The sequence below is a fragment of the Bombina bombina genome, chromosome 2, assembly GCF_027579735.1.
Source record: "Bombina bombina isolate aBomBom1 chromosome 2, aBomBom1.pri, whole genome shotgun sequence".
Taxonomy (NCBI): domain Eukaryota; kingdom Metazoa; phylum Chordata; class Amphibia; order Anura; family Bombinatoridae; genus Bombina; species Bombina bombina.
This window is the reverse complement of record NC_069500.1, coordinates 1,333,531,178-1,333,555,898: the sequence shown is the minus strand read 5'-3', so window position 1 is coordinate 1,333,555,898 and position 24,721 is coordinate 1,333,531,178. Positions and strand designations below refer to the sequence as shown.

The following is a 24,721-nucleotide window of genomic DNA, read 5'->3' as shown; positions in this document are numbered from 1 at the left end:
TCCGGTCCACGGCCCGCCCTGGTTTTTTAATCAGGTTTGATGAATTATTTTCTCTAACTATAGTCACCACGGCACCCTATAGTTTTTCCTGTTTTTTTCCTCCTGTCCGTCGGTCGAATGACTGGGGTGGGCGGAGCCTAGGAGGGACTATATGGACAGCTTTGCTGGGACTCTTTGCCATTTCCTGTTGGGGAAGAGATATTCCCACAAGTAAGGATGACGCCGTGGACCGGACACACCGTTAGAGAAAGTAATTTATCAGGTAAGCATAAATTCTGTTTTCTCTCAGCGGCCATATTGGAATATACACGTGTGACAGGCTTTTAACGCAATAAGGACCAATACATATAGAAGGCACCTGACATAATCCTGTAATATAAAAGACATATCAAAGGCTGGAGAGAGATTACTTGGATTAAACAGGACGTTTGGTCTCTATCAGATGAGATGCGGATTTATAGCAATCTGTACCGCAACACTTTGTGAAAATAAAGGCCCCTATTCCCAACAGCCAATTCTGAAGCCATGCATGCGCAGGGCCTGCAGCAACACAAGAGCTGAAGAGGAAAGATATTTAATTAAAAAGCCACCCTGTTCCTACAACAAGTGTGCAATAACAGTGTCACAACAACATTGCCTGCCTTTGGGGGACACTATAAAGCAAAATCCTTACCTACACTAAAAAGAACTGAAACATGTCTAATAGGAAAAATAGCAAGATGGACAAAGGTCCTAAAAGTGCAAACCTCACAAATTACCTCAGACTGGTAACACCAGGCACAGACGCAATGGGCACAGATTCACCGCCTATTACCCCAATGACAACTGATACAGTCTCAGTGCCAGACCCACAGCAACAAGAATATCTGACTAGAGAAGATCTAAATGTTATATCATCAAAAGATGACATCAATATCGTATTAACTGAAATGAGAATGCTGTTTGGGGACTTGATAAAAGATTTTCACCAGGTCAGCCAACAAGTTCAGATACTTGAAAATAAGCATGAGACCCTACAGAACCCTACATTCAAGACCATGAAGAGAATATTCAATTCTTGTTGTCCAGGATAGAAGACTTGGACAACAGAGGAAGGAGGAACAACATGCGGATTAGGGGGGTCCCAGAGACCATTACAAATACCTCACTGGAGGGCTACTTACAAGATCTGCTTAGAACACTAAAAGGAACACCAAGTTCAGCAGACATTCAGATAGAAAGAGCCCACCGGGCTTTAAGGCCAAGTCCCTCTCCTAAAGCACCCCTGAGGGACCTAATAGTCAAATTTCTCAGTTACAAGGACAATATCCTAAAAAGCAAGAAGTCTTAAAAATGTGACGCACGTGGGCAAACCCTTACAGATTTTTTCGGACATAAGCCATATTATTCTACAGAAGAGGAGGGATCTCAAATACATCACCACAGAGCTCCAAGTGCACAAAATCCAATATAAATGGGGCTTCCTGGTGTGTATCATAGCCACCCGAAACGGAACACAGGCGATGTATAGAGTACCAAAAGACCTGCCCGAATTCTGTAAGGCAATGGAGATTGACATACAGCCGCACGACAAGGCGATAACCCCCCAGCAAGAACAAGTTGTTCAAGAAGATAATCCTGCTGGATAACCATTATATGCATGAGAGACTTTCAATACCTTAAAGACACAGATGGTGCGACCCTTCTGGAAGAGTCTGATAAGTATAGACTCCTTACTTATGTGGTGCCACACATGTTAAATGTCATATATTTATTTTGATACGTGTATGTCTTTGTTGACTGTATATAAAATGTCTAATTGCTGTTTTATCAACTTATCCAAATAACATGGTACACCTAATACATGGCTTATAGACACACTTGTATTAGCCAAGAATAAAGACATTATTAACAGTAACTCTAATATTACCTAGGGCGCCTATTACACATATCTTCATACTCAATAGGAAAAATAAATTTATACACCTTTTTCAACTGGTAACAATACACAGATATAGATGCGGGAAAAACAATGTATGTCAAAGTATGCATTCACAATAACTAAGATATAGTTATAACATTTAGGAAGCACCTGTTCATGTTTAGATGAATACACTCAAGTCGCAAGCTATCAGTTCATATTTACAATGCTGTTTCCAAGACAGGAGGGGGGCTACTTATCAAGCCGTCTACTTTTCTGGCTTCGCCGGCCCAATACGTCCGCCTAAGCTCGCCTACCTTCGCCGCCGCGGACCTTGAATACGTTCGCCTAAGTTATCAAATAAAGCTGTCAAAAAGCCGCGGGGCGATGAGCAGCGGACTGTGACAGTTATCACTCATCCGATCTCGCTGCCCTTCGGCTTTTTCCCAGCTTTATTGCTAGCCTGTCACTAAGCACTCACACTAAACTACACTGTTCTACCCCCTATACCGGCGCCCCCGGAGGCCCCCGCAACTAAATAAAGTTACTAACCCCTAAACCGCCGCTCCTAGACCCCGCCGCAAGTCTTATAAATGTATTAACCCCTAAACCGCCGCTCCTAGACCCCGCCGCAAGTCTTATAAATGTATTAACCCCTAAACCGCCGCTCCCGGACACCGCTGCCACCTACATTATACCTAGTAACCCCTATCCTGCCCCCCTATACCGTCGCCCTCTATTATAAAATTATTAACCCCTATCCTGCTGATCCCGCACCTCTCCGCAACTAAATAAATAGTTTAACCCCTAAACCGCCGCTCCATGAACCCGCCGCAACCTATAATAAATTTATTAACCCCTATCCTGCCCCCCACTACGCCGCCGCCACTGTAATAAAATGATTAACCCCTAAACCTAAGTCTAACCCTAACCATAACGCCCCCCTAACTTAAATATTAATTAAATAAATCTAAATAAATTAACTCTTATTAACTAAATGAATCATATTTAAAACTAAATACTTACCTTTAAAATAAACCCTAATATAGCTACAATATAAATAATAATTATATTCTAGCTATCTTAGGATTTCTTTTTATTTTACAGGTACCTTTCAATTTATTTTAACCATGTACAATAACTATTAAATAGTTATTAACTATTTAATAGCTTACCTAGCTAAAATAAAGAGAAATGTACCTGTGAAATAAATCCTAACCTAAGTTACAATTACACCTAACACTACACTATACTTTAATAAATTATTCCTATTTAAAACTAAATACTTACCTGTAAAATAAACCCTAAGATAGCTACAATGTAATTAATAATTATATTATAGCTATCTTAGGATTTATATTTATTTTACAGGTAACTTTGTATTTATTTTAGCTAGTTAGAATAGTTATTAAATAGTTATTAACTATTTAATAACTACCTAGCTAAAAGAAATACAAAATTACCTGTAAAATAAATCCTAACTTAAGTTACAATTAAACCTAATACTACACTATCATTAAATTAACTAAATAAACTACCTACAAAGAACTACAATGAAATACAATTACATAAACTAACTAAAGTACAAAAAATAAAAAAAGCTAAGTTACAAAAAATAAAAAATTAAGTTACAAACATGTTAAAAATATTACAACAATTTTAAGCTACTTACACCTAATCTAAGCCCCCTAATAAAATAACAAACCCCCCCAAAATAAAAAAATCCCTACCCTATTCTAAATTACATAAATTTCAAAGCTCTTTTACCTTACCAGCCCTTAAAAGGGCCATTTGTGGGGGCATGCCCCAAAAAGTTCAGCTCTTTTGCCTGTAAAAGAAAAATACAACCCCCCCCCCAACATTAAAACCCACCACCCACATACCCCTAATCTAACCCAAACCCCCCTTACAAAAACCTAACACTAATCCCCTGAAGATCATCCTACCTTGAGTCGTCTTCACTCAGCCGAGCCACCGATGGAACTGAAGAGGACATCCGGAGCGGAAGAAGTTAATCCTCCAAGCGGCGCTGAAGAAGTCTTCGATCCGGCCGATGTCATCTTCAAAGAGGCGCTGAAGAGGTCTTCTATCCGGGCGAAGTCATCTTCCAAGCCGGGTCTTCAATCTTCCTTCCGCCGACGCGGAACCACCTTCTTCACCGACGGACTACGACGAATGACGGCTCCTTTAAGGGACGTCATCCAAGATGGCGTCCCCTCAATTCCGATTGGCTGATAGGATTCTATCAGCCAATCGGAATTAAGGTAGGAAAATCTGATTGGCTGATGGAATCAGCCAATCAGATTGAGCTCGCATTCTATTGGCTGTTCCGATCAGCCAATAGAATGCGAGCTCAATCTGATTGGCTGATTGGATCAGCCAATCGGATTGAACTTGAATCTGATTGGCTGATTCCATCAGCCAATCAGATTTTCCTACCTTAATTCCGATTGGCTGATAGAATCCTATCAGCCAATCGGAATTGAGGGGACGCCATCTTGGATGACGTCCCTTAAAGGAGCCGTCATTCGTCGTAGTCCGTCGGTGAAGAAGGTGGTTCCGCGTCGGCGGAAGGAAGATTGAAGACCCGGCTTGGAAGATGACTTCGCCCGGATAGAAGACCTCTTCAGCGCCTCTTTGAAGATGACATCGGCCGGATCGAAGACTTCTTCAGCGCCGCTTGGAGGATTAACTTCTTCCGCTCCGGATGTCCTCTTCAGTTCCATCGGTGGCTCGGCTGAGTGAAGACGACTCAAGGTAGGATGATCTTCAGGGGATTAGTGTTAGGTTTTTGTAAGGGGGGTTTGGGTTAGATTAGGGGTATGTGGGTGGTGGGTTTTAATGTTGGGGGGGGGGGTTGTATTTTTCTTTTACAGGCAAAAGAGCTGAACTTTTTGGGGCATGCCCCCACAAATGGCCCTTTTAAGGGCTGGTAAGGTAAAAGAGCTTTGAAATTTATGTAATTTAGAATAGGGTAGGGATTTTTTTTATTTTGGGGGGGTTTGTTATTTTATTAGGGGGCTTAGATTAGGTGTAAGTAGCTTAAAATTGTTGTAATATTTTTAACATGTTTGTAACTTAATTTTTTATTTTTTGTAACTTAGCTTTTTTTATTTTTTGTACTTTAGTTAGTTTATGTAATTGTATTTCATTGTAGTTCTTTGTAGGTAGTTTATTTAGTTAATTTAATGATAGTGTAGTATTAGGTTTAATTGTAACTTAAGTTAGGATTTATTTTACAGGTAATTTTGTATTTCTTTTAGCTAGGTAGTTATTAAATAGTTAATAACTATTTAATAACTATTCTAACTAGCTAAAATAAATACAAAGTTACCTGTAAAATAAATATAAATCCTAAGATAGCTACAATGTAATTATTAATTACATTGTAGCTATCTTAGGGTTTATTTTACAGGTAAGTATTTATTTTTAAATAGGAATAATTTATTAAAGTATAGTGTAGTGTTAGGTGTAATTGTAACTTAGGTTAGGATTTATTTCACAGGTACATTTCTCTTTATTTTAGCTAGGTAAGCTATTAAATAGTTAATAACTATTTAATAGCTATTGTACCTAGTTAAAATAAATTGAAAGGTACCTGTAAAATAAAAAGAAATCCTAAGATAGCTAGAATATAATTATTATTTATATTGTAGCTATATTAGGGTTTATTTTAAAGGTAAGTATTTAGTTTTAAATAGGATTCATTTAGTTAATAAGAGTTAATTTATTTAGATTTATTTAATTAATATTTAAGTTAGGGGGCGTTAGGGTTAGACTTAGGTTTAGGGGTTAATCATTTTATTACAGTGGCGGCGGCGTAGTGGGGGGCAGGATAGGGGTTAATAAATTTATTATAGGTGGCGACGGTGTAGGGGGGGCAGGATAGGGGTTAATAAATTTATTATAGGTGGCGACGGTGTAGGGGGGGCAGGATAGGGGTTAATACATTTAATATAGGTTGCGGCGGGTTCAGGGAGCGGCGGGTTAGGGGTTAATACATTTATTATAGTTGCGGTGGGCTCCGGGAGCGGCGGTTTAGGGGGTAATAACTTTATTTAGTTGCGGCGGTGTAGGGGGGGTCAGATTAGTGGTGTTTAGACTCGGGGTACATGTTAGGGTGTTAGGTGTAGACAGCTCCCATAGGAATCAATGGGATGTCTGTCAGCAGCGAACTTGTACTTTCGCTATGGTCAGACTCCCATTGATTCCTATGGGATCCGCCGCCTCCAGGCTGGCGCTTTGAAAACCAGGTACGCTGGGCCGTAAAAGTGCCGAGCGTACCTGCTAGTTTTTTGATAGCTAGCAAAAGTAGTGAGAATGTGCCGCACTTGTGTGCGGAACATCTGGAGTGACGTAAGAATCGATCTGTGTCGGACTGAGTCCGGCGGATCGAAGCTGACGTCACAAAATTCTACTTTTGCCGGTCTCGAGCCTTTGATAACTAAGGCGTATCAGCCTCGCCACAAATACGCTGCGGAATACGCAGCGTATTTGAGGTTGACGGCTTGATAACTACCCCCCCAATGTCTCCAGGTATAAATGCCTAATGTAGTAAAGAGAAACTCATTAACTAAGATTTATGTTTAACATGTTAAGAAAAGTTTGAGTAACATCTAGATTTATGTCATATGTTTGAGTTTTTAATACTAGTCCTCTTTATAACAAAATGCCTACACGTAGTGATGACCATAAACACAAAAGGCCTCAATATCCCAGAAAAAAGATCACATTTAATAAGAGATATCACTAGGCTGCACTGTGATATAAAATTTATCCAAGAAACCCATTTTAATAGGGGCAAGGAAGCAAAATGGCCCAATCCTAAATTTCTGACATCTTTATTTGCTTCGAGTAAAACGAAAAAGAATGGGGTGGGGATACTCATCAAACACTCCTCTCCCTTTTCTTTAATACATATAGAAAAAGACCCCGAGGGAAGATACCTAATAGTTGTGGAAACATTACATAACAGACTTGTCACTCTGGTTAATGTTTACTTCCCTAATCAACACCAGAACAAATTTATGACTACTATTACAAACAGAATCCTGGAGTTATGGAAGGGAGCTCTGATTCTGAGTGGATACTTTACTCTTCCTCTAGCCTCTATACCGAAAAAAAATATTAAACCGTGCAATTCCAGTTCACTATTCGTGGAGAATCCTATATCCAATGCGACGAGATTATACTTTTTTCTCTCACCCTCATGACTTATACACTAGGATTGATTATATTTTTACTGATCAATCCACTTTAGCACTGGTCACAAATACTCCCCATAACATAGTCCGACCACGCCCCTGTAACTTGCAAACTGAAATGGCCTACCATACCAGATCATCCCTTCATATGGAGATTTGATGACTTTATGTTTAACAACCAGGCAGTCAGAGCACAAAAAGAGACCACACTCTCGGAATACTTCACACTTAATGATATAGATGAAACACCAAAGCACATTGTTTGGTAAGCGCACAAGTGTGTTTTACGAGGTGAACTTATCAAACAAAAAGCCTCCCTATCCAAGTAAACTAGAATTAAACATACATCCCTGATATCTAAAATACAAGACTTAGAAATAAAACATAAACGAACACCTGCAGACACCTCAATCAAGTTAGAGCTTAAGCAAGTTAGAATGGAAATACAAGATTTGCATTCAATAGCCAAAAAACAGCCCTGAAAATACAGCAGAAATACTTTGAATGTGGGGATAAGCCTGGGAAACTACTAGCGAGAACCTTAAAAAGGAAACAATTAAAATCACGTATTCACTCTATTACTAATCAACATAACTACACATGTTCAGATAGCCCGGCCATAGCAGATGTACTACGAACATATTATCACAACTTATATAATTTGCGGAACCCCAACGATACTACACCAGACGATGATAAACACCCATCTTCTTCAGACATCGAAACATATTTAGATTCCATAACGGTCCCCTCTTTGTCGCGGAGGACGTTGAGGAGCTGGAAGCTCCCATCTCGACGGAAGAGGTAATTCGCACCATAGACAATTTATCGGCAGGTAAAAGCCCAGGCCCAGACGGCTTCAGTGCCAAATATTATAAACTATTTAAGAATATCCTGTCACCACACTTATCCTCTTTGTTTAATACAATGGAGGACACACAGGGATTCCCCTCTATGCTACTAGCCCATATTACTACCATCCCAAAACCCAGAATATCAACAAACTGCCCTGAAAACTTAAGACTAATTTCACTACTTAACGTGAATATAATTTTTTTTGCTAAAATACTCTTGACCAGATTAAACAAATTCTTACCAAATTTAATATCCCCTGACCAGGTGGGATTTGTCCCTGGACGGGAGGCCAGGGACAACACCATAAAAGCCACTCTCCTTGTGAACCACGCACATTGCAACAAAATCCCGACTATACTCGTTTCCACGGATGCAGAGAAAGGCTTCAACATGGTCAGCTGGACCTTTCTTAGGGCTGTCCTGTCGAAGATGAATTTTGGGCAACACTTTATACACAGGGTTTTCTCTCTCTACTCTGCACCCTCTGCACAAGTCAAAATAAACAATATCCTGTCAAGCCCCTTCAGTATTACTAATGGCACTTGTCAAAGCTGCCCGTTGTCGCCATTGCTATTCGCAAAATAAGAGACAATAGGAATATTGCAGGAGTCAAAATAGGGGAAGAGGAACATAAGATATCCCTATATGCGAATGATGTTCTGCTATCTATCACAAACCCGCTAATCTCGCTCCCGGAGACCCTAAGGGAATTTGAGGAGTATGGCAGGATATCAAATTTCCATCTAAACCAAACCAAATCAGAAATTCTGAACATAAATCTTCCTCAAATGGAATCATGCCAACTCTCAAGTCTATGCCAATTGCGTATCCAAACTCGCACACTCATATACCTAGGCATAAACCTTACATCAAACGTGGATGCCCTTTTCAAAGCTAACTACACACACTTACTCACCTCAGTCACCAGTGACCTTTCTTCTTGGAAGAATAAAAAGGTCTCATGGTTAGGAAGAATTGGAATAATTGAAATGAATATCCTTCCCCGGGTTCTGTACTACCTACAGACCCTCCCGATCCCATTCCCAACACATTATCTACAAAAACTGCAGGGAATAACAGAAGAGTTTATCTGGGGAGGGTCAAAACCACATATTACAAGGCACACACTTTACCAAATGAAAGAAAGATGTGGACTGGGAGTTCCTAACCTTTTAATATATAAAAAAGCTATTAACCTTCAACACCAAGTAGAATGAGTAATAACTCAGACAAGACATGGGTCCAGATAGGAAGAACAATACTAGAGACACAGAACCTGGGATCCTTGGGCTGGACCTCCACTAAACTAGACCCAAACTAATTATTAGTTACCCATTTCTACAGGAATTTTTCTCACAATGGGACAAAGCATTGACAGAATGCCCCCATGTATCCTCAAATCCCTCTCCACTTACCCCTTTCGTAAAGAATCCAGATATACCATTCACAAACACACACAATGTGAACTTAGACAAAACGCAGCTGGACCAAACAACTTTCACAGATTATTATCCGACAAAAAAATAAAAAAAAGGAGGATCTTGAGAGCTCAGGCCTCAATCTCTCCTGGTACTTCCACATGCAACTACAACACTACCTCATGACACACAAGAGACCGGAAGGCATAATCAGACAACCAACTCTGCTAGAAACACTTTGTCTACTGCATCGCACGCCAAAGAACCTCATCTCCATTATGTACCGCCTACTGATTTCACATAAAGAGACACCTTTGCCTAGCTACATCAGACAATGAAACCGAGAGCTTGTGCCCCCTCCTACGGATAAGAAATGGCAGAAAATATTTCGGAATCACATAAAAGCCTCAGTCTGAGCTAGAATCCTTGAGTCTAATTATCCCGGTGGTATTTTACACCAGACAAGATAAAAAAAAATATACAAACAGACAGATAGGAGATGCTGGTGTGGTTGTGGAGAACAGGGTACACTCCTTCATATATGGAGGAACTACGGGCTTATAGAACCTTATTGGCAAGCAATTTTAGACGTAATAGAATCCAAACAAAAAATTACCTTAGGTAGGACACCTGGTCTTCAGCTTTTCCATGATCTCCCTAAACTAACAGACAGGCCCACAAAACACCTTCTTTACATAATGCTTAACAGCGCTAAATCTCTAATTCCAAAAAAATGGAAATCCATTAGCGTACCCACAATTGCTGACTGGAAAAATCAAACTGAGAGGTGCCTGCAACTGGAGAGATTCAGATATATAAGAGATGACAAAATAGAAATTCACAAATACATGTTAGAAATCTGGAAATCCCCGGGTACATAAAACTATAAATTTAACAAATTCCCACTGCCATTACGATGCCCATCTGCACTCCTGAAACCTCCCCCCCTTTTTTCCCTCCTCCTTGTCAGCTGTATTTCTTCCTTTTACTTCTTCCTTCTCTTTTACCTTTATTATTGTTACATACACCTCCCGTGCATTTACGGTTTTATGCACGCGGATATGAGCCTATTGTTTGTTGTGCATTCATACACTTATAATATAATGATTACTATATTTAATAAGTTACTACTTCTAAGTTAAGGTTCTCAAGTTTATTCATAAATCCATAAACTGGTGATATCAAGGAAAAAGACTATACTGGAGAGGCCTAGAGATTGGCAATATTGACATGAGAACTTACTGTTTTGACAAATGGAACTCCCTGGATTGATTGCCTCTATGACCCAAAAATGTATAATGTACTTGAGATCCTTGAATTGTATGATTTCTTTTCGATTACATATTTTTTTATGTACTGTTTTATGACAACTAAATAAAGCATTTGAAAGAAAAATAACTTGAACCCCAAATATACGACTCCTACTGTGAACCCCATTATCATTATTAAGTAATATCACTTTAAGTATCTTCCACTCAATGAAGTCCTTGTCCTTGGGAGCCCCCAACCTACAACTACCAACAACTGCAATGTACACCCAGTAAGAAAATAGATATATAAATAAAGCAGTTAAATCTTGACAGACACCAATGATCCTCATCTTCATCTTCTTCCAGCGTTAGTACTTTAACTAATGGTCAACATATAATAGCCCTCATGGTAGAATTCTTGCTCGTTTAAATACGTAACACAATTTGTTTTTTAATTAAGATAAATTATCCACATGAAACTGTGCAAATAAAGATTGTGACTGTAAGAGGCAAGCACTTATAGGGGTAGATTTATTAATAGTCGAGCGGTCATAATATGCTGTAGCGAATTGTGTCCGCTCGACCTCGCTAAATGCCAACAGCATATGCTGTCGCCGTTTAACATTGCACAAGCCAATGGGCCGCTAGCAGGGGCTGTCAATCATCCCGTTTGGATCAGATCGGGATTATTTCAATTTTATAACCGCTGCTTCTTAACTTCCATTTCAGGCGAGCCTGAAACGATGGGGCTCCGAAGTAGCATCCGCTGCTTAATAAACAAAGCCCATAGACTTAAATTGTTTTATAGTACTGATAATAGTAATATAAAATAAACTTGTTGTTCATTGTATTATACTGGACACTGTTTTGTAGAATTGAAAGACTTGTCGATGGAGCACGGGATCCAACAGAGTTCCTGGAATGGCAAAAACAGATGCGTGAAAAAGACTTAGAACAACAGTTAGCGGAGATAGAGTGCAGGCGTCTGGAAGGAAAGCTAAGCCGAGAGGAAGCTGTCTTGGCCCGTCAAAACCTTATCCAAGAAAACAAAAAGAAAGCTGCTTTAAAGAAGGAGAAGGTAAAGTATAGCACCATTAAACTGATTTGTGAGGGCTTTGTATCAATTCTACTGTGATAAAACAAGATGTAATACACCAAACCACAGTAGTGAAGACATCTAATTAATTAGAAATAAAGTATAGCTTTACAGGCAGAAGAAATTCAATTATCTGTATTCTGCTCATTTATACGCTGGCTGCATTAATCCTGGGAAATGCTACTCTAATTTCTAAGACAAATAACCTAATTTTGAGTATGACAAAAATAAATATGTATAGTTACACATCGCTCGTAAAATGCACAAGGAGCGCTCATTTTATGTTTTTCCGTTCATTAGGGTTTTACCATAACATTAAAACAGCAAATGCAGAAATTTAGTAGGGCTGCAGCAAATTAAAGGGACACTGTATTCATTTTTTTCTATCATTCATATAAAAAAGCAGAATTTAAGCATGGTGAATTTTATGTACCAGAAAAAAATGGTGAAGTAATAGCTGTTTGGATTTCACTTGAAAATAATATAGTTGTATCAGGTATATACCAGCTATGGCTCATAAGCTGTTTGGTACAAATGCTCATGGTCTTTAAAATAAGCCTTAGTTGGAGATAACTATCAGCCAATGAAAATAAGCAGGAAGTACCTTTCAGCCAATGAGCATTAGCAGGAAGTAGCTATCAGCCAATAAACCTTAACGGGAAGTGATAAAGTTGTATTAAATCGGGTTAAAGGGTCATTAAAGGGATTTTAATATAAGATGAATAATTATGTGTATTAGAAAAAGTTTGTAATAGTCTTTAATTGTTTTAGTTCCCTTTTTCATGTAATTTAACTCTGTAAATTGTGATCTTCCCATTACTGTTATGCCTTTAATATTTAAACAACTAACATAATTAAAAATACTACATATTATTCTCATGAAAATGTTTGCTTTGAATATATCATATCTAGAATGTATTTACTACCCATTTAATTTTAAACTGCTTTTAACTCATCCCTTTTCCAGGCAAAACTATTACCATGTTTAAATGTTGCTCTTTCATATAAATAAAAAATTATGGTATTTTGTCCCTTTTTGTTTTTTAATTCATGGTATTTGATAGGATCAGTTCAGATTTTATAGTTTTATCAATAATCATTGTAATCGTGATGGCTAATATTAGTCCAAATTGCAGAGAATGTGCCATGGAAAACTAAAATACCAGATTTCATGGAGCAAAAACATTGTTTCCTTCCTAAGATAAGGAGAGTCCACGGCTTCATTCCTTACTGTTGGGAAATACAACACCTGACCACCAGGAGGAGGCAAAGACACCCCATCCAAAGGCTTAAATATCCCTCCCACTTTCTCATTACCCTAGTCATTCTTTGCCTTTCATCGCGATAGGAGGTGGCAGAGAAGTGTCAGAAGATTCGGAGAGTCCTGAAAAAGGGTATCTGCCCTTCGAGATAGGGCTGGAGTTTTAAGTAGTCATGTCAACCTCACAGTGAGAGTATTGATGAAAGTTAGAGTCTGGAGATGCAGGGAAAGTTTTTCTGTGAAACCATCCAGACTACTGCTAATAGCTCCTAAGCAATCAGTGTTGATGAGTTTCACTGCCTACTTTCTCTCACTCAGGTCCATGTCAGGAGCGCTGCTATAGGACTGTCGCACTTGAAAGGCTATGTTCTATCCAACAGCATGGTTCCTGGAGGTAAGATTGTTTCAATTTTTTACACATAAAACGCTATAACAGGGTCACAGTGTGGCTCCTTTATATCTTGATAGGATCCAGGGATAATATCGTCTGAAGAAGGTTTATTGAACAGTTGGGGTTAATTAATCAGTGTATTAATTATTTACATGCTGCTTTGTGTGATTTTATTTTCTGGGCTCATAGACTGTGTGTTTTTGGCTGGACAAACAGGTTTCACTTTCTTTTTTGAAAGTGTTCCACAGCTCCTATTAACGTGCTGTACTTTTCATAGCACGTGGTCTATGTTCATTTCCTCCATTCTGGCTGAGACTTCAACCTGAGGAGAGCATTTCCTCTGTTAACTGTCTGGGTCTAGGAGGTGGTGAGTGCCCCAGCAATTGGGAGTATATAAAAAAAACAAAAATAAAACGGGAAAGAATTGGATCTTCCTTTCTTTCATGTAATTGGCAAGAGTCCATGAGCTAGTGATGTATGGGATATACAATCCTACCAGGAGGGGCTGAGTTTCCCAAACCTCAAAATTCCTATAAATACACCCCTCACCACACCCATAATTCAGTTTTACAAACTTTGCCTCCTATGGAGGTGGTGAAGTAAGTTTGTGCTAAGATTTCTATGTTGATATGCGCTTCTCAGCATTTTTGAAGCCCATTTCCTCTCAGAGTACAGTGAATGTCAGAGGGATGTGAAGGGAGTATCACCTATTGAATGCAATGGTTTTCCTCACAGGGATCTATTTCATAGGTTCTCTGTTATCGGTTGTAGAGATTCATCTCCTACCTCCCTTTTCAGATTGACGATATACTCTCATATTCCATTACCTCTACTGATAACTGTTTCAGTACTGGTTTGGCTATCTGCTATATGTGGATGGGTGTCTTCAGGTAAGTATGTTTTCATTACTTAAGACACACTCAGCTATGGTTTGGCACTTTATGTATTTATATAAAGTTTTAAATATATGTTTTGTACTTATTTTTGCCATGATTCAGGTTTTAGTATATTTCCTTTTGCAGACTGTCAGTTTCATATCTGGGAAATGCATTTTTTAGAAATTTATTTCTTACCTGGTGTGCAGTCTTTTTTCAATTGACTGTAATTTTTCAAATTCGCGGGCAGAATTAGGCTCGCGAGGACGCAAAATGCTAGAGTTTATTGCATGATTTTTGGCGCGAGATTTTTTTGGTGCAAAGTTACGTTCGTTGACGCAAATTTGTCATTTCCAGTGTCTTAGTTGACGCCGGGTCCTTTCACAATGTTGCGTCATCTATGACGCGAGTGTGTTGTTTCTGGACGTTTTTGGCGGCAAAAAATATTTTTATGTTTGTTGTGCGTCATACTTGGCGCCAAATATTTTCATTATTTTAGACCCATTCCGATTTGCCTCTTGCTTTTTTCTGTCAGAGGCTATTCTGTTTGCTTTTTTCCCATTCCTGAAACTGCCATATAAGGGAATTGATAATTTTGCTTTATATGTTGTTTTTTTCTCTTATACTTGCAAGATGTCTCAATCTGATCCTGTCTCAGAATTCACTGTTGGATCCCTGCTGCCTGATAACAGTTCTACCAAAGCTTAGTGCATTTGTTGTAAACTTGTGGTGATTATACCTCCAGCTGTGGTTTGTCATGATAAACTTTTACATGCAGAAAATGTATCCATCAGTAGTAGTTCATTTCCTGTTGCTGTTCCCTCAACATCTAATGCACAAGATATACCTGTAAATTTGAAAAGAATTTATTTCTGATTCTATTCAGAAGGCTTTGTCTGCCATTCCGCCTTCTAATAAACGTAAAAGGTCTTTTAAAACTTCTCATAAGGTTGATGAAATTTCAAATGACCAGCAACATACTGAATTATCTTTCTCTGATGAGGATCTATCTGATTCAGAAGATCCTGCCTCAGATATTGACACTGATAAATCCTCTTATTTATTTAAATTGGAGTATATTCGTTCTTTGTTAAACGAAGTGTTGATTACATTGGATATGGAGGAAACTAGTCCTCTTGATATTAAAACTAGTAAACGTTTAAATTCTGTTTATAAACGTCCTGTGGTTATTCCAGAGGTTTTTCCAGTTCCTGATGCTGTTTCTGATATGATTTCTAAGGAATGGAATAAGCCTGGTACTTCTTTTATTCCTTCTTCAAGGTTTAAAAAATTGTATCCTTTGCCAGAAGTTAGATTGGAGTTTTGGGAAAAGATCCCCAAAGTTGATGGGGCTATCTCTACTCTTGCTAAACGTACTACTATACTTACGGAAGATAGTACTTCTTTTAAAGATCCTTTAGATAGGAAACTTGAATCTTATCTAAGGAAAGCTTATTTATATTCAGGTCATCTTCTTAGGCCTGCAATTTCTTTTGCTGATGTTGCAGCTGCTTCAACGTTTTGGTTGGATACTTTAGCGCAACAAGTATCGGATCATGATTTGTCTAGCATTGTTAAGTTGATTCAACATGCTAATAATTTCATTTGTGATGCCATTTTTTATATTATTAAAATTGATAGTAAATCTATGTCTTTAGCTATTCTAGCTAGAAGAGCTTTGTGGCTCAAATCTTGGAATGCTGATATGACTTCTAAGTCCAGATTGCTATCTCTTTCTTTCCAAGTTAATACATTATTTGGTTCTCAGTTGGATTCAATCATTTCAACTGTTACTGGGGGGAAGGGAGTTTTTTTGCCTCAGGATAAAAAACCTAAGGGTAAATCTAAAGCTTTTAACCGTTTTCGTTACTTTCGACCAAAATAAGGAACAGAAACCTAATCCTTCCCCCAAGGAATCTGCTTCCAATTGGAAGCCTTCTTCAAATTGAAATAAATCCAAGCCATTTAAGAGATCAATGCCAGCCCCCAAGTCTGCATGAAGCTCAGCTGGTAAGGGGCAGATTAAAAATTTTCAAAGATGTTTGGATCAATTCGGTCCAAAATCATTGCATTCAGAGTTTTGTCTCTCAGGGGTACAGAATAGGATTCAGAGTAAGACCGCCTGTGAGAAGATTTTTTCTCTCACGCATTCCGGTAAACCCAGTAAAGGCTCAGGCTATTCTGAAGTGTGTTTCAGACCTGGAGTTGTCAGGGGTAATTATGCCAGTTCCGTTTCAGGAACAGGGTTTGGGGTTTTATTCAAATCTGTTCATTGTCCCAAAGAAAGAAAATTCATTCAGACCAGTTTTGGATCTAAAGATTTTGAATCGATATGTAAGAGTATCATCTTTCAAAATGGTCACTATAAGGACTATTCTGCCTTTTGTTCAGCAAGGGCATTATATGTCCACAATAGACTTACAGGATGCATATCTTCATATTCCGATTCATCCAGATCACTATCAGTTCCTGAGATTCTCTTTTCTAGCCAAGCATTACCAATTTGTTGCTCTTCCTTTTGGCCTAGCGACAGCTCCAAGAATCTTTTCAAAGGTTCTAGGTGCCCTACTCTCTGTAATCAGAGAGCGGGGTATTGCGGTATTTCCTTATTTGGACGATATCTTGGTACTCGCTCAGTCTTTACATTCTGCAGAATCTCGCACAAATCATTTAGTGTTGTTTCTTCAAAGACATGGCTGGAGGATCAATTTACCAAAAAGTTCTTTGATTCCTCAGACAAGGGTAACCTTTTTAGGTTTCCAGATAGATTCAGTGTCCATTACTTTGTCTCTAACAGACAAGAGACATTTGAAATTGGTTGCAGCCTGTCGGAACCTTCAGTCTCAGTCATTCCCTTCAGTAGCTATGTGCATGGAAGTTTTAGGTCTCATGACTGCAGCATCGGACGTCATCCCCTTTGCTCATTTTCATATGAGACCTTTCCAGCTTTGTATGCTGAACCAATGGGGCAGGGATTATACAAGGATATCACAATTAATATCCTTAAATTCCAATGATCGACTTTCTCTGACTTGGTGGTTAGATCACCATCGTATATTTCTAGGGGCCTCTTTCGTTCGTCCAACCTGGACTGTGATCACAACAGATGCAAGTCTTTCAGGTTGGGGAGCTGTTTGGGGATCTCTGACAGTCAAGAGGCGAGATTACCAATCAATATTTTGGAACTCTGTGGGATTCTCAAGGCTCTTCAATTTTGGCCTGTGTTAAAGAGAGAACCGTTCATTTGTTTTCAGACAGACAATGTCACAACTGTGGCATATGTCAATCATCAGGGTGGGACTCACAGTCCTCAAGCTATGAAAGAAGTATCTCGGATACTTGTTTGGGCGGAATCCAGCTCCTGTATAATTTCTGCGGTTCATATCCCAGGTATAGACACTTGGGAAGCAGATTACCTCAGTCGTCAGACTTTACATCCAGGAGAATGGTCTCTCCACCCAGATGTGTTTTCTCAAATTGTTCAGATGTGGGGGCTTCCAGAAATAGATCTGATGGCATCTCATCTAAACAAAAAACTTCCCTTAGAATTCCTAGAATTTTACAGTTTCTTCAGGATGGTTTGGATAAAGGTTTGTCTGCAAGTTCCTTGAAAGGACAAATCATTGCTCTTTCTGTTTTATTTCACAGAAAGATTACTAAACTTCCTGATATTCATTGTTTTGTGCAGGCTTTGGTTCGTATCAAGCCTGTAATTAAATCAATCTCTCCTCCATGGAGTCTTAATTTAGTTTTGAAGGCTTTACAGACTCCTCCGTTTGAGCCTATGCATTCTTTGGACATTAAACTACTTTCTTGGAAAGTGTTGTTTCTTTTGGCCATCTCTTCTGCTAGAAGAGTTTCTGAATTATCCGCTTTCTCTTGTGAATCTCTTTTTCTGATTTTTCATCAGGAATCAGATAAGGCGGTTTTGCGGACTTCATTTAAATTCTTACCTACGGTTGTGAATTCTAACAACATTAATAGAGAAATTGATGTTCTTTCCTTGTGTCCTAATCCCAAGAATTCTTTGGAGAGACTTCTAGTCTATTTGTTATATTTTCTGGTTCTAGGAAAGGTCAGAAGGCTTCTGCTGTTTCCTTGACTTCGTGGTTAAAGTTTTTGATTCATCAATCTTATTTGGAGTCGAGTCAAGCCCCGCCTCAGAGAATTACAGCTCATTCTACTAGATCAGTCTCTATTTCGTGGGCTTTTAAGAATGAAGCTTCAGTTGATCAGATTTGCAAAGCAGCAACTTGGTCTTCTTTGCATACATTTACTAAATTCTACCGTTTTGATGTATTTGCTTCTTCAGTAGCAGTTTTCAGTAGAAAAGTTCTTCAGGCAGCTGTTTCAGTTTGATTCTTCTGCTTTTGATTTAAGTTTTTTCCTTTCATTTATGAGATTAAACTTATATTTTGGGTTGTGGGTTAATTTTTTTCAGTGGAAATGGCTGTTTTTATTTTTATCCCTCCCTCTCTAGTGACTCTTGCGTGGAGTTCCACATCTTGGGTATTGCTATCCCATACGTCACTAGCTCATGGACTCTTGACAATTACATGAAAGAAAACATAATTTATGTAAGAACTCATAATTTATGTAAGAACTTACCTGATAAATTCATTTCTTTCATATTGGCAAGAGTCCATCAGGCCCACCCCTTTTTTTATGGTGGTTTGATTTTTTTGTATAAAGCACAATTATTTCCAAATTCCTTTGTTGATGCTTTATTACTCCTTTCTTTATCACCCCCACTTCTTGGCTATTCGTTAAACTGAATTATGGGTGTGGTGAGGGGTGTATTTATAGGCATTTTGAGGTTTGGGAAACTTTGCCCCTCCTGGTAGGATTGTATATCCCATACGTCACTAGCTCATGGTCGTCTACTTTTAAAAAGTTGTTCCCGAACTCTCAACTGGATTTGTGGGTACTCCATTCCTAAGGTGGATGGTGCTATCTCTACACTTGCTAAATGTACTACTATACCTCTTGAGGATAGTTCTTCGTTCAGAGAGCCCATGGATAAGAAAATTCTGAGAAAGATGTTTCAACATACAGGATTTTTGTTTCAACCGGAGGCTGCAGTTGCCAGAGCAGCTACCTACTGGTGCGACTCTTTGTCAGAACTCATTGAGAGGTGGAGTCTCCCCTCGAGGATATTCAAAACAGAATTAAAGCTCTGAGAATGGCTAATTCTTTTATGTGTGATGCGAACATGCAAATTATTTGCCTAAATGCAAAGGCCTCTTTCTTTGCGGTCCCTGCCCGCTGGGCACTCTGGTTGAAGTCTTGGTCTGTGGATATGACTTCTAAGTCCAAGCCCGAGCAACCCAAGAGTACTTGGAAGCCGGTTCAGTCCTGGAATAGGTCCAAATAGAATAAGAAGCCTGCCGAAAACAAATCGGCATAAAGGGGCAGCCCCCGATCTGGGATCAGATCGTGTAGGGGGCAGACTGTCTCTTTTTTCAGACGCTTTCAGGCGCTTGGTTCAGGGACGTACAGGATCCGTGGGTCCTGGAGGTTGTACTCAGGGATACAAAATAGGCTTCAAATATCATCCGCCCAGAAAAGAGGGTTGCCTTTCTAGGGTGCGTTCGGGACCTATCTTACTTAGGAGTTGTTGTCCCGGTGCCTATCAAAGAAAGAGGTTTGGGGCTTTATTTAAACCTTTTTGTGGTCCCAAAGATGGAGGGAACTTTCCGCCCAATTCTGGACCTAAAGTGCTTAAACAAATTTCTCAGTGTCCCTTCCTTAAAGCTGGAGACGATAAGGTCCGTCCTTCCTTTAGTTCCGGAAGGCCAGTTTATGACCACTATAGATCTGAAGGACGCTTACCTTCATGTTCCAATACACAGGGAACACTTTCAGTTCCTGAGGTTTGCATTCCTGGACCAGCACTTCCAGTTCATTGCCCTTCCGTTTGGCCTACCTACTGCTCCAAAAAATCCTTACGAAGGTTCTGGGGGCTCTTCTAGCCGTTGCCAGAACTCAGGGTATTACAGTAGCCCCATACTTGGACGATATTCTGGTGCAAGCACCATCTTTTCGTCTTACGGAAGAATTCTCAGTCTTCTTCGATCACATGGATGGAAGATAAACTTGGAAAAGTACCAGGCTGGAATTCCTGGATACTATAATAGACTCCATATCCATGAGGATATTTCTAACAGACCAGAGATGTTGCAAGCTAACTTCGGCATGTCTTGCCCTCCGGACCTCCTTGAGTCTCTCTGTGTCGCAGTGTATGGAGGTGATTTGTCTCATGGTGTCCTGCATGGACATCATTCCTTTTGCCCGGTTCCGTCTTAGACAACGGATCTAATAGATGCACTAGCAGTGTACCACTTCTTCCTCGAGTGGTGGCCCACATCAAGCAGGAGCGGGTATCAGTAATCCTGATTGCTCCATCATGGCCACAATGGATGTGGTTCGCAGATCTAGTGGGGATGTCCTCATCTCCTCCGTGTAAGTTACCTTGTCACAGAGACCTGCTGTTACAAGGTCCATTTGTTACTCAAAATCTAGATTCTCTGAGGCTGACTGCGTGGAGATTAAACACTTAGTCTTAGCCAAGAAAAGGGTTTCTCTGAAAGTGTCATTGATACTCTTATTGAAGCTCGTAAACCAGTTACTCGGCGTATCTACCGCAAAGGGTGGAGGACCTACTTATTCTGGTGTGAAGAGCGTGGTTTTTCCTGGCATAGAGTTAAGGTTGCCAGGATCTTATCTTTTCTCCAGGATGGACTGGAGAAAGGCCTTTCTGCTAGTTCCCTGAGGGGACAGATTTCAGCCCTGTCAGTTTTATTTTATAAGAGACTGGCTGAGCTTCCACGTGTGCAGTCCTTTGTTAAGGATCTGATTAGGATCAGACCTGTGTTTAGATCTGGGGCTCCTCATTGTTCTTCGTGTTTTGTAACAGGCTCCGTTTGAGCCTCTGCATTCCGTTGACATTAAATTGTTATCTTGGAAGGTTCTCTTTTTATTGGCTATTGCCTCTGCGTGCAGAGTTTCTGAGATCTCTGCTTTGCAATGTGAGTTCCCTTATCTGATTTTTCATGTAGATAAGGCAATTTTAAATACTAAATTAGGTTTTCTTTCTAAGGTTGTGTCAGACCACAACATCAATCAAGAGATTGTGGTTCCTTCCTTGTGTCCTAATCCTTCTTCATAGAAGGAACGTTTACTTCACCATGGTTGAGGTTCGCTCCTTGAAGTTCTATCTTTACGCTACTAAGGAGTTTAGACAATCTTTCTGTTTGTTTGTTGTCTATTCTGGGAAGCGTAAGTGGCAGAAGGCTACTTCGACTTCCCTATCTTTTTGGTTAAGGAGTGTCATCCGCTTAGCTTAGGAGACAGCGGGACATCCTGAGAGGATAACGGCTCATTCCACTAGAGCAGTGGCTTCTTCTTGGGCCTTTAAATTGAAGGTAAAGTTCACAACACTCGTTAACGCCAAAATAGTGTTTATTTGAAATTAGTCCTAGTTTAATTCATCAATTTTTTAACATTGTATTATATAAATCTGTTAATTACCTTTTAATATGCAGATGATACTATTCTTTCCTCCGCTCGCCATTTTGTTCAAATTGATTGACAGCCTATGGTAAGTGGATCATCCAATGCCCTTTTTCCCCCCAGGGGGTTCAGCCCATTAATTGCAACATAACTCGTTTCAAAAGCGCATGCGCCCTTATTATGCTAGTTTCGCCTCCATGCGCATGCTCTGTCTGTGTTATCATACAAGTCCCATAACAAAACAGCAGTAGACATTGATCGCGGTCCAAGTGAATATACAATCTTGAATAATAAGTTATTTAGGAAATCAATTTTGAAATATTAGAACTATTTTGTTCTAACAAATTTTATGCTAACAAATTTTTATATTGGTGCATGCGCAGTTCAAATTAGCATAGAGAATGCGCTTTCAACCGACGTAGAGAGCAGGTGGGACCGCTCAAGGAGACAAACCTGGAGAACACGGAAGTAGCTGTAGGGAGGAGTCGGCATGTAAACGCTAATATTTTTCAAATATAAATATTATAAAACCTGTAGCCTGAACTTAAAAAATAAGTTAGCGACTGAATATAACTAATATTGATAAATGCTTAGGTGTATTCTCAAATGCTAAACTTTACCTTCACTTTAAGAACGAGGCCTCTATAAATCAGATTTGTAAGGCGGCTACCTGGTCCTCCTTACATACTTTTTAAAATTTTTACAAATTTGATGTTTTTGCTTCGGTTGAAGCAGCTTTCAGGAGAAAAGTTTTGCAGGCTGTGGTGCCCTCAGAATAGGGTCCGCCTCTTCCTTTTTGTTTCCTCCCATTATTCATTCAGTGTCTTCTGGAGCTTGGGTATAGTTTTCCCAACAGTAAGGAATGAAGCCGTGGACTTTCCCTATCTTAGGAAGGAAAACATCATTTATGCTTACCTGATAAATTCCTTTCCTTTCGTATAGGGAGTTTCCACGGCCCCCGTCCTATTTATTTTATTCTTCTGGCACTATTTATACACTGATATTTATCCTACTTTTCCTTGTTCCCTTGGCAGAATGACTGGGGTAATGAGAAAGTGGGAGGGATATTTAAGCCTTTGGCTGGGGTGTCTTTGTCTCCTCCTGGTGGCCAGGTGTTGTATTTCCCAACAGTAAGGAATAAAGCCGTGGACTCTCCCTATCCGGAAGGAAAGGAATTTATCTGGGAAGCATAAATTATGTTTTTTTCATTTGTTTTTAAAGAGATAAAAAGGTCAAAATTAAATTGTGCATAAATGCATTTTAATATGATATAGAAACCTCACAGGATATGTGCATATGCTGCAGTAAAACAGTAATAACATTTACTAAAAGCATTTTTGCTAATGGAAGTATATTGCACAAATGCACCCATACGCATTTCATTTTTGACCTTTCTATCCCTTTAACTAGACAGCACCAAACATTTAAATAGTCAATGCAGTATATGCAAAATAAATGTCCTAATTGTAGTGTATGCAAGGTGAATTAAAAGTAAATAACACTCAAAATGACCCCCCCCAAAAAATGTATAATGGTTATTAACATTTATTTTGCACTCTTTACTTGGTATGGTATAAACATACTCTGGGACACTTTGAGATTCTAAAATAAAATGTTTAATTAGGCGTAGTAAACAAACTTTTCAATGTACTTTCATTACTTACTATGTCCCCTTTTTCTGAAAATTAAAGGGACATGAAACCCAATGTTTTCTTTCAAGATCCAGATAGAGCATGCAATTTTAAACAACTTTCCGATTAACTTCTATTATCTAATTTGCTTCATTGTCTTGATATCCTTTGTTGAAAAGCATATCTAAATAGGTTTAGTAACTGCTGATTGGTGGCTGCACATAGATGCCTCATGTGATTGTCTCACCCATACGCTTGCTATTTCTTCAACAAAGGATATCTAACGAATGAAGCAAATTAGATAATAGAAGTAAATTGAAATGTTGTTTAAAATTGTATTCTCTATCTTAATCATGAAAGAAAAACGTTGGGTTTCATGTCCCTTTAAGACTTCTCTAATTCTGAGAACCTGACATGCACATGGCAGACTTCACAAACCTACCCCTGCACCATATCTGTCCCTAATTGGCCTCAGCAGGCCAGGGGATCAGACTAGAATCTACAAAAACTATTTTACTAATATAATGACTGTGGCTATCCTTGTCTTCTCCAGTAAATCCAGATTGGAATCGTCAAATGAAGCAAGTGGTGGAGTTTGGCTGTTGAAAAACAATGGCAGCAAACAAAGTGTTAATTCAGTCAAAAGCCTTTACATTCCCCTAATATGTTAGTCTATTTCAAGATTGCAGACAAATCTTGTAATTACAAGGTGTTTACTGTCCCTTTAAGACCCTTTTCAAGTAATGTGTCTCGATTTATTATGAAACCGTAAAAGCTCACACTGTTTCCAAAAATTACATTTTTAAATGCATATTATGTGTACCCCATAAAATATCCTTTAGAAAAGTATTGAATCCTAAAAGGTTTATTTTGACTTTCATGTCACAAAAAGTAATAGGTAAAGGATTTTGTTTGTTTTCTCCCACTATTTCTACAGCAAGCTTTCAATAGTTTAACAAAACCCAATATATAATGTCTGTTTATTTATTATGTATCTCTGAGCTATAATACATATTTAAGGGGATAGAAAGGTTAAAACTATTCAAGCTTAGAGAGTCAGCAGTGTTATGTATTGTGTCTGTGCAGACTTACTTTGGGTCATACAAACCACTGCTGACTCTTTGAGAACGTGTAGTGTTTGAATATTGGTGCACTGTCCCTCAAAGCATATGTGCATAGCCACTAAAAACAGTAGTAGCTTTTACTAGAAGCACTTTTGCTAATGAAAGTATATTGCAAAAAATTAACATTCAAATATCTTCTATTCATCTGTTGTATTCACCCTGAATGCATATCATTACCATTTCAATTCAAAAATTTAGTTAGCA

The 24,721-nt window shown here is 38.9% G+C and overlaps 1 protein-coding gene across 1 annotated transcript in view; it reads left to right on the top strand.

Moving 5' to 3' along the window:
* Nucleotides 1-24,721, top strand: part of CFAP99 (cilia and flagella associated protein 99) — a 260,465-nt gene that overhangs the window by 151,701 nt on the left and 84,043 nt on the right. The window contains exon 10 of the mRNA XM_053700308.1: nt 11,501-11,705. Coding sequence (XP_053556283.1) covers nt 11,501-11,705 — 205 coding nt within the window. The remainder of the gene's footprint in view (nt 1-11,500; nt 11,706-24,721) is intronic.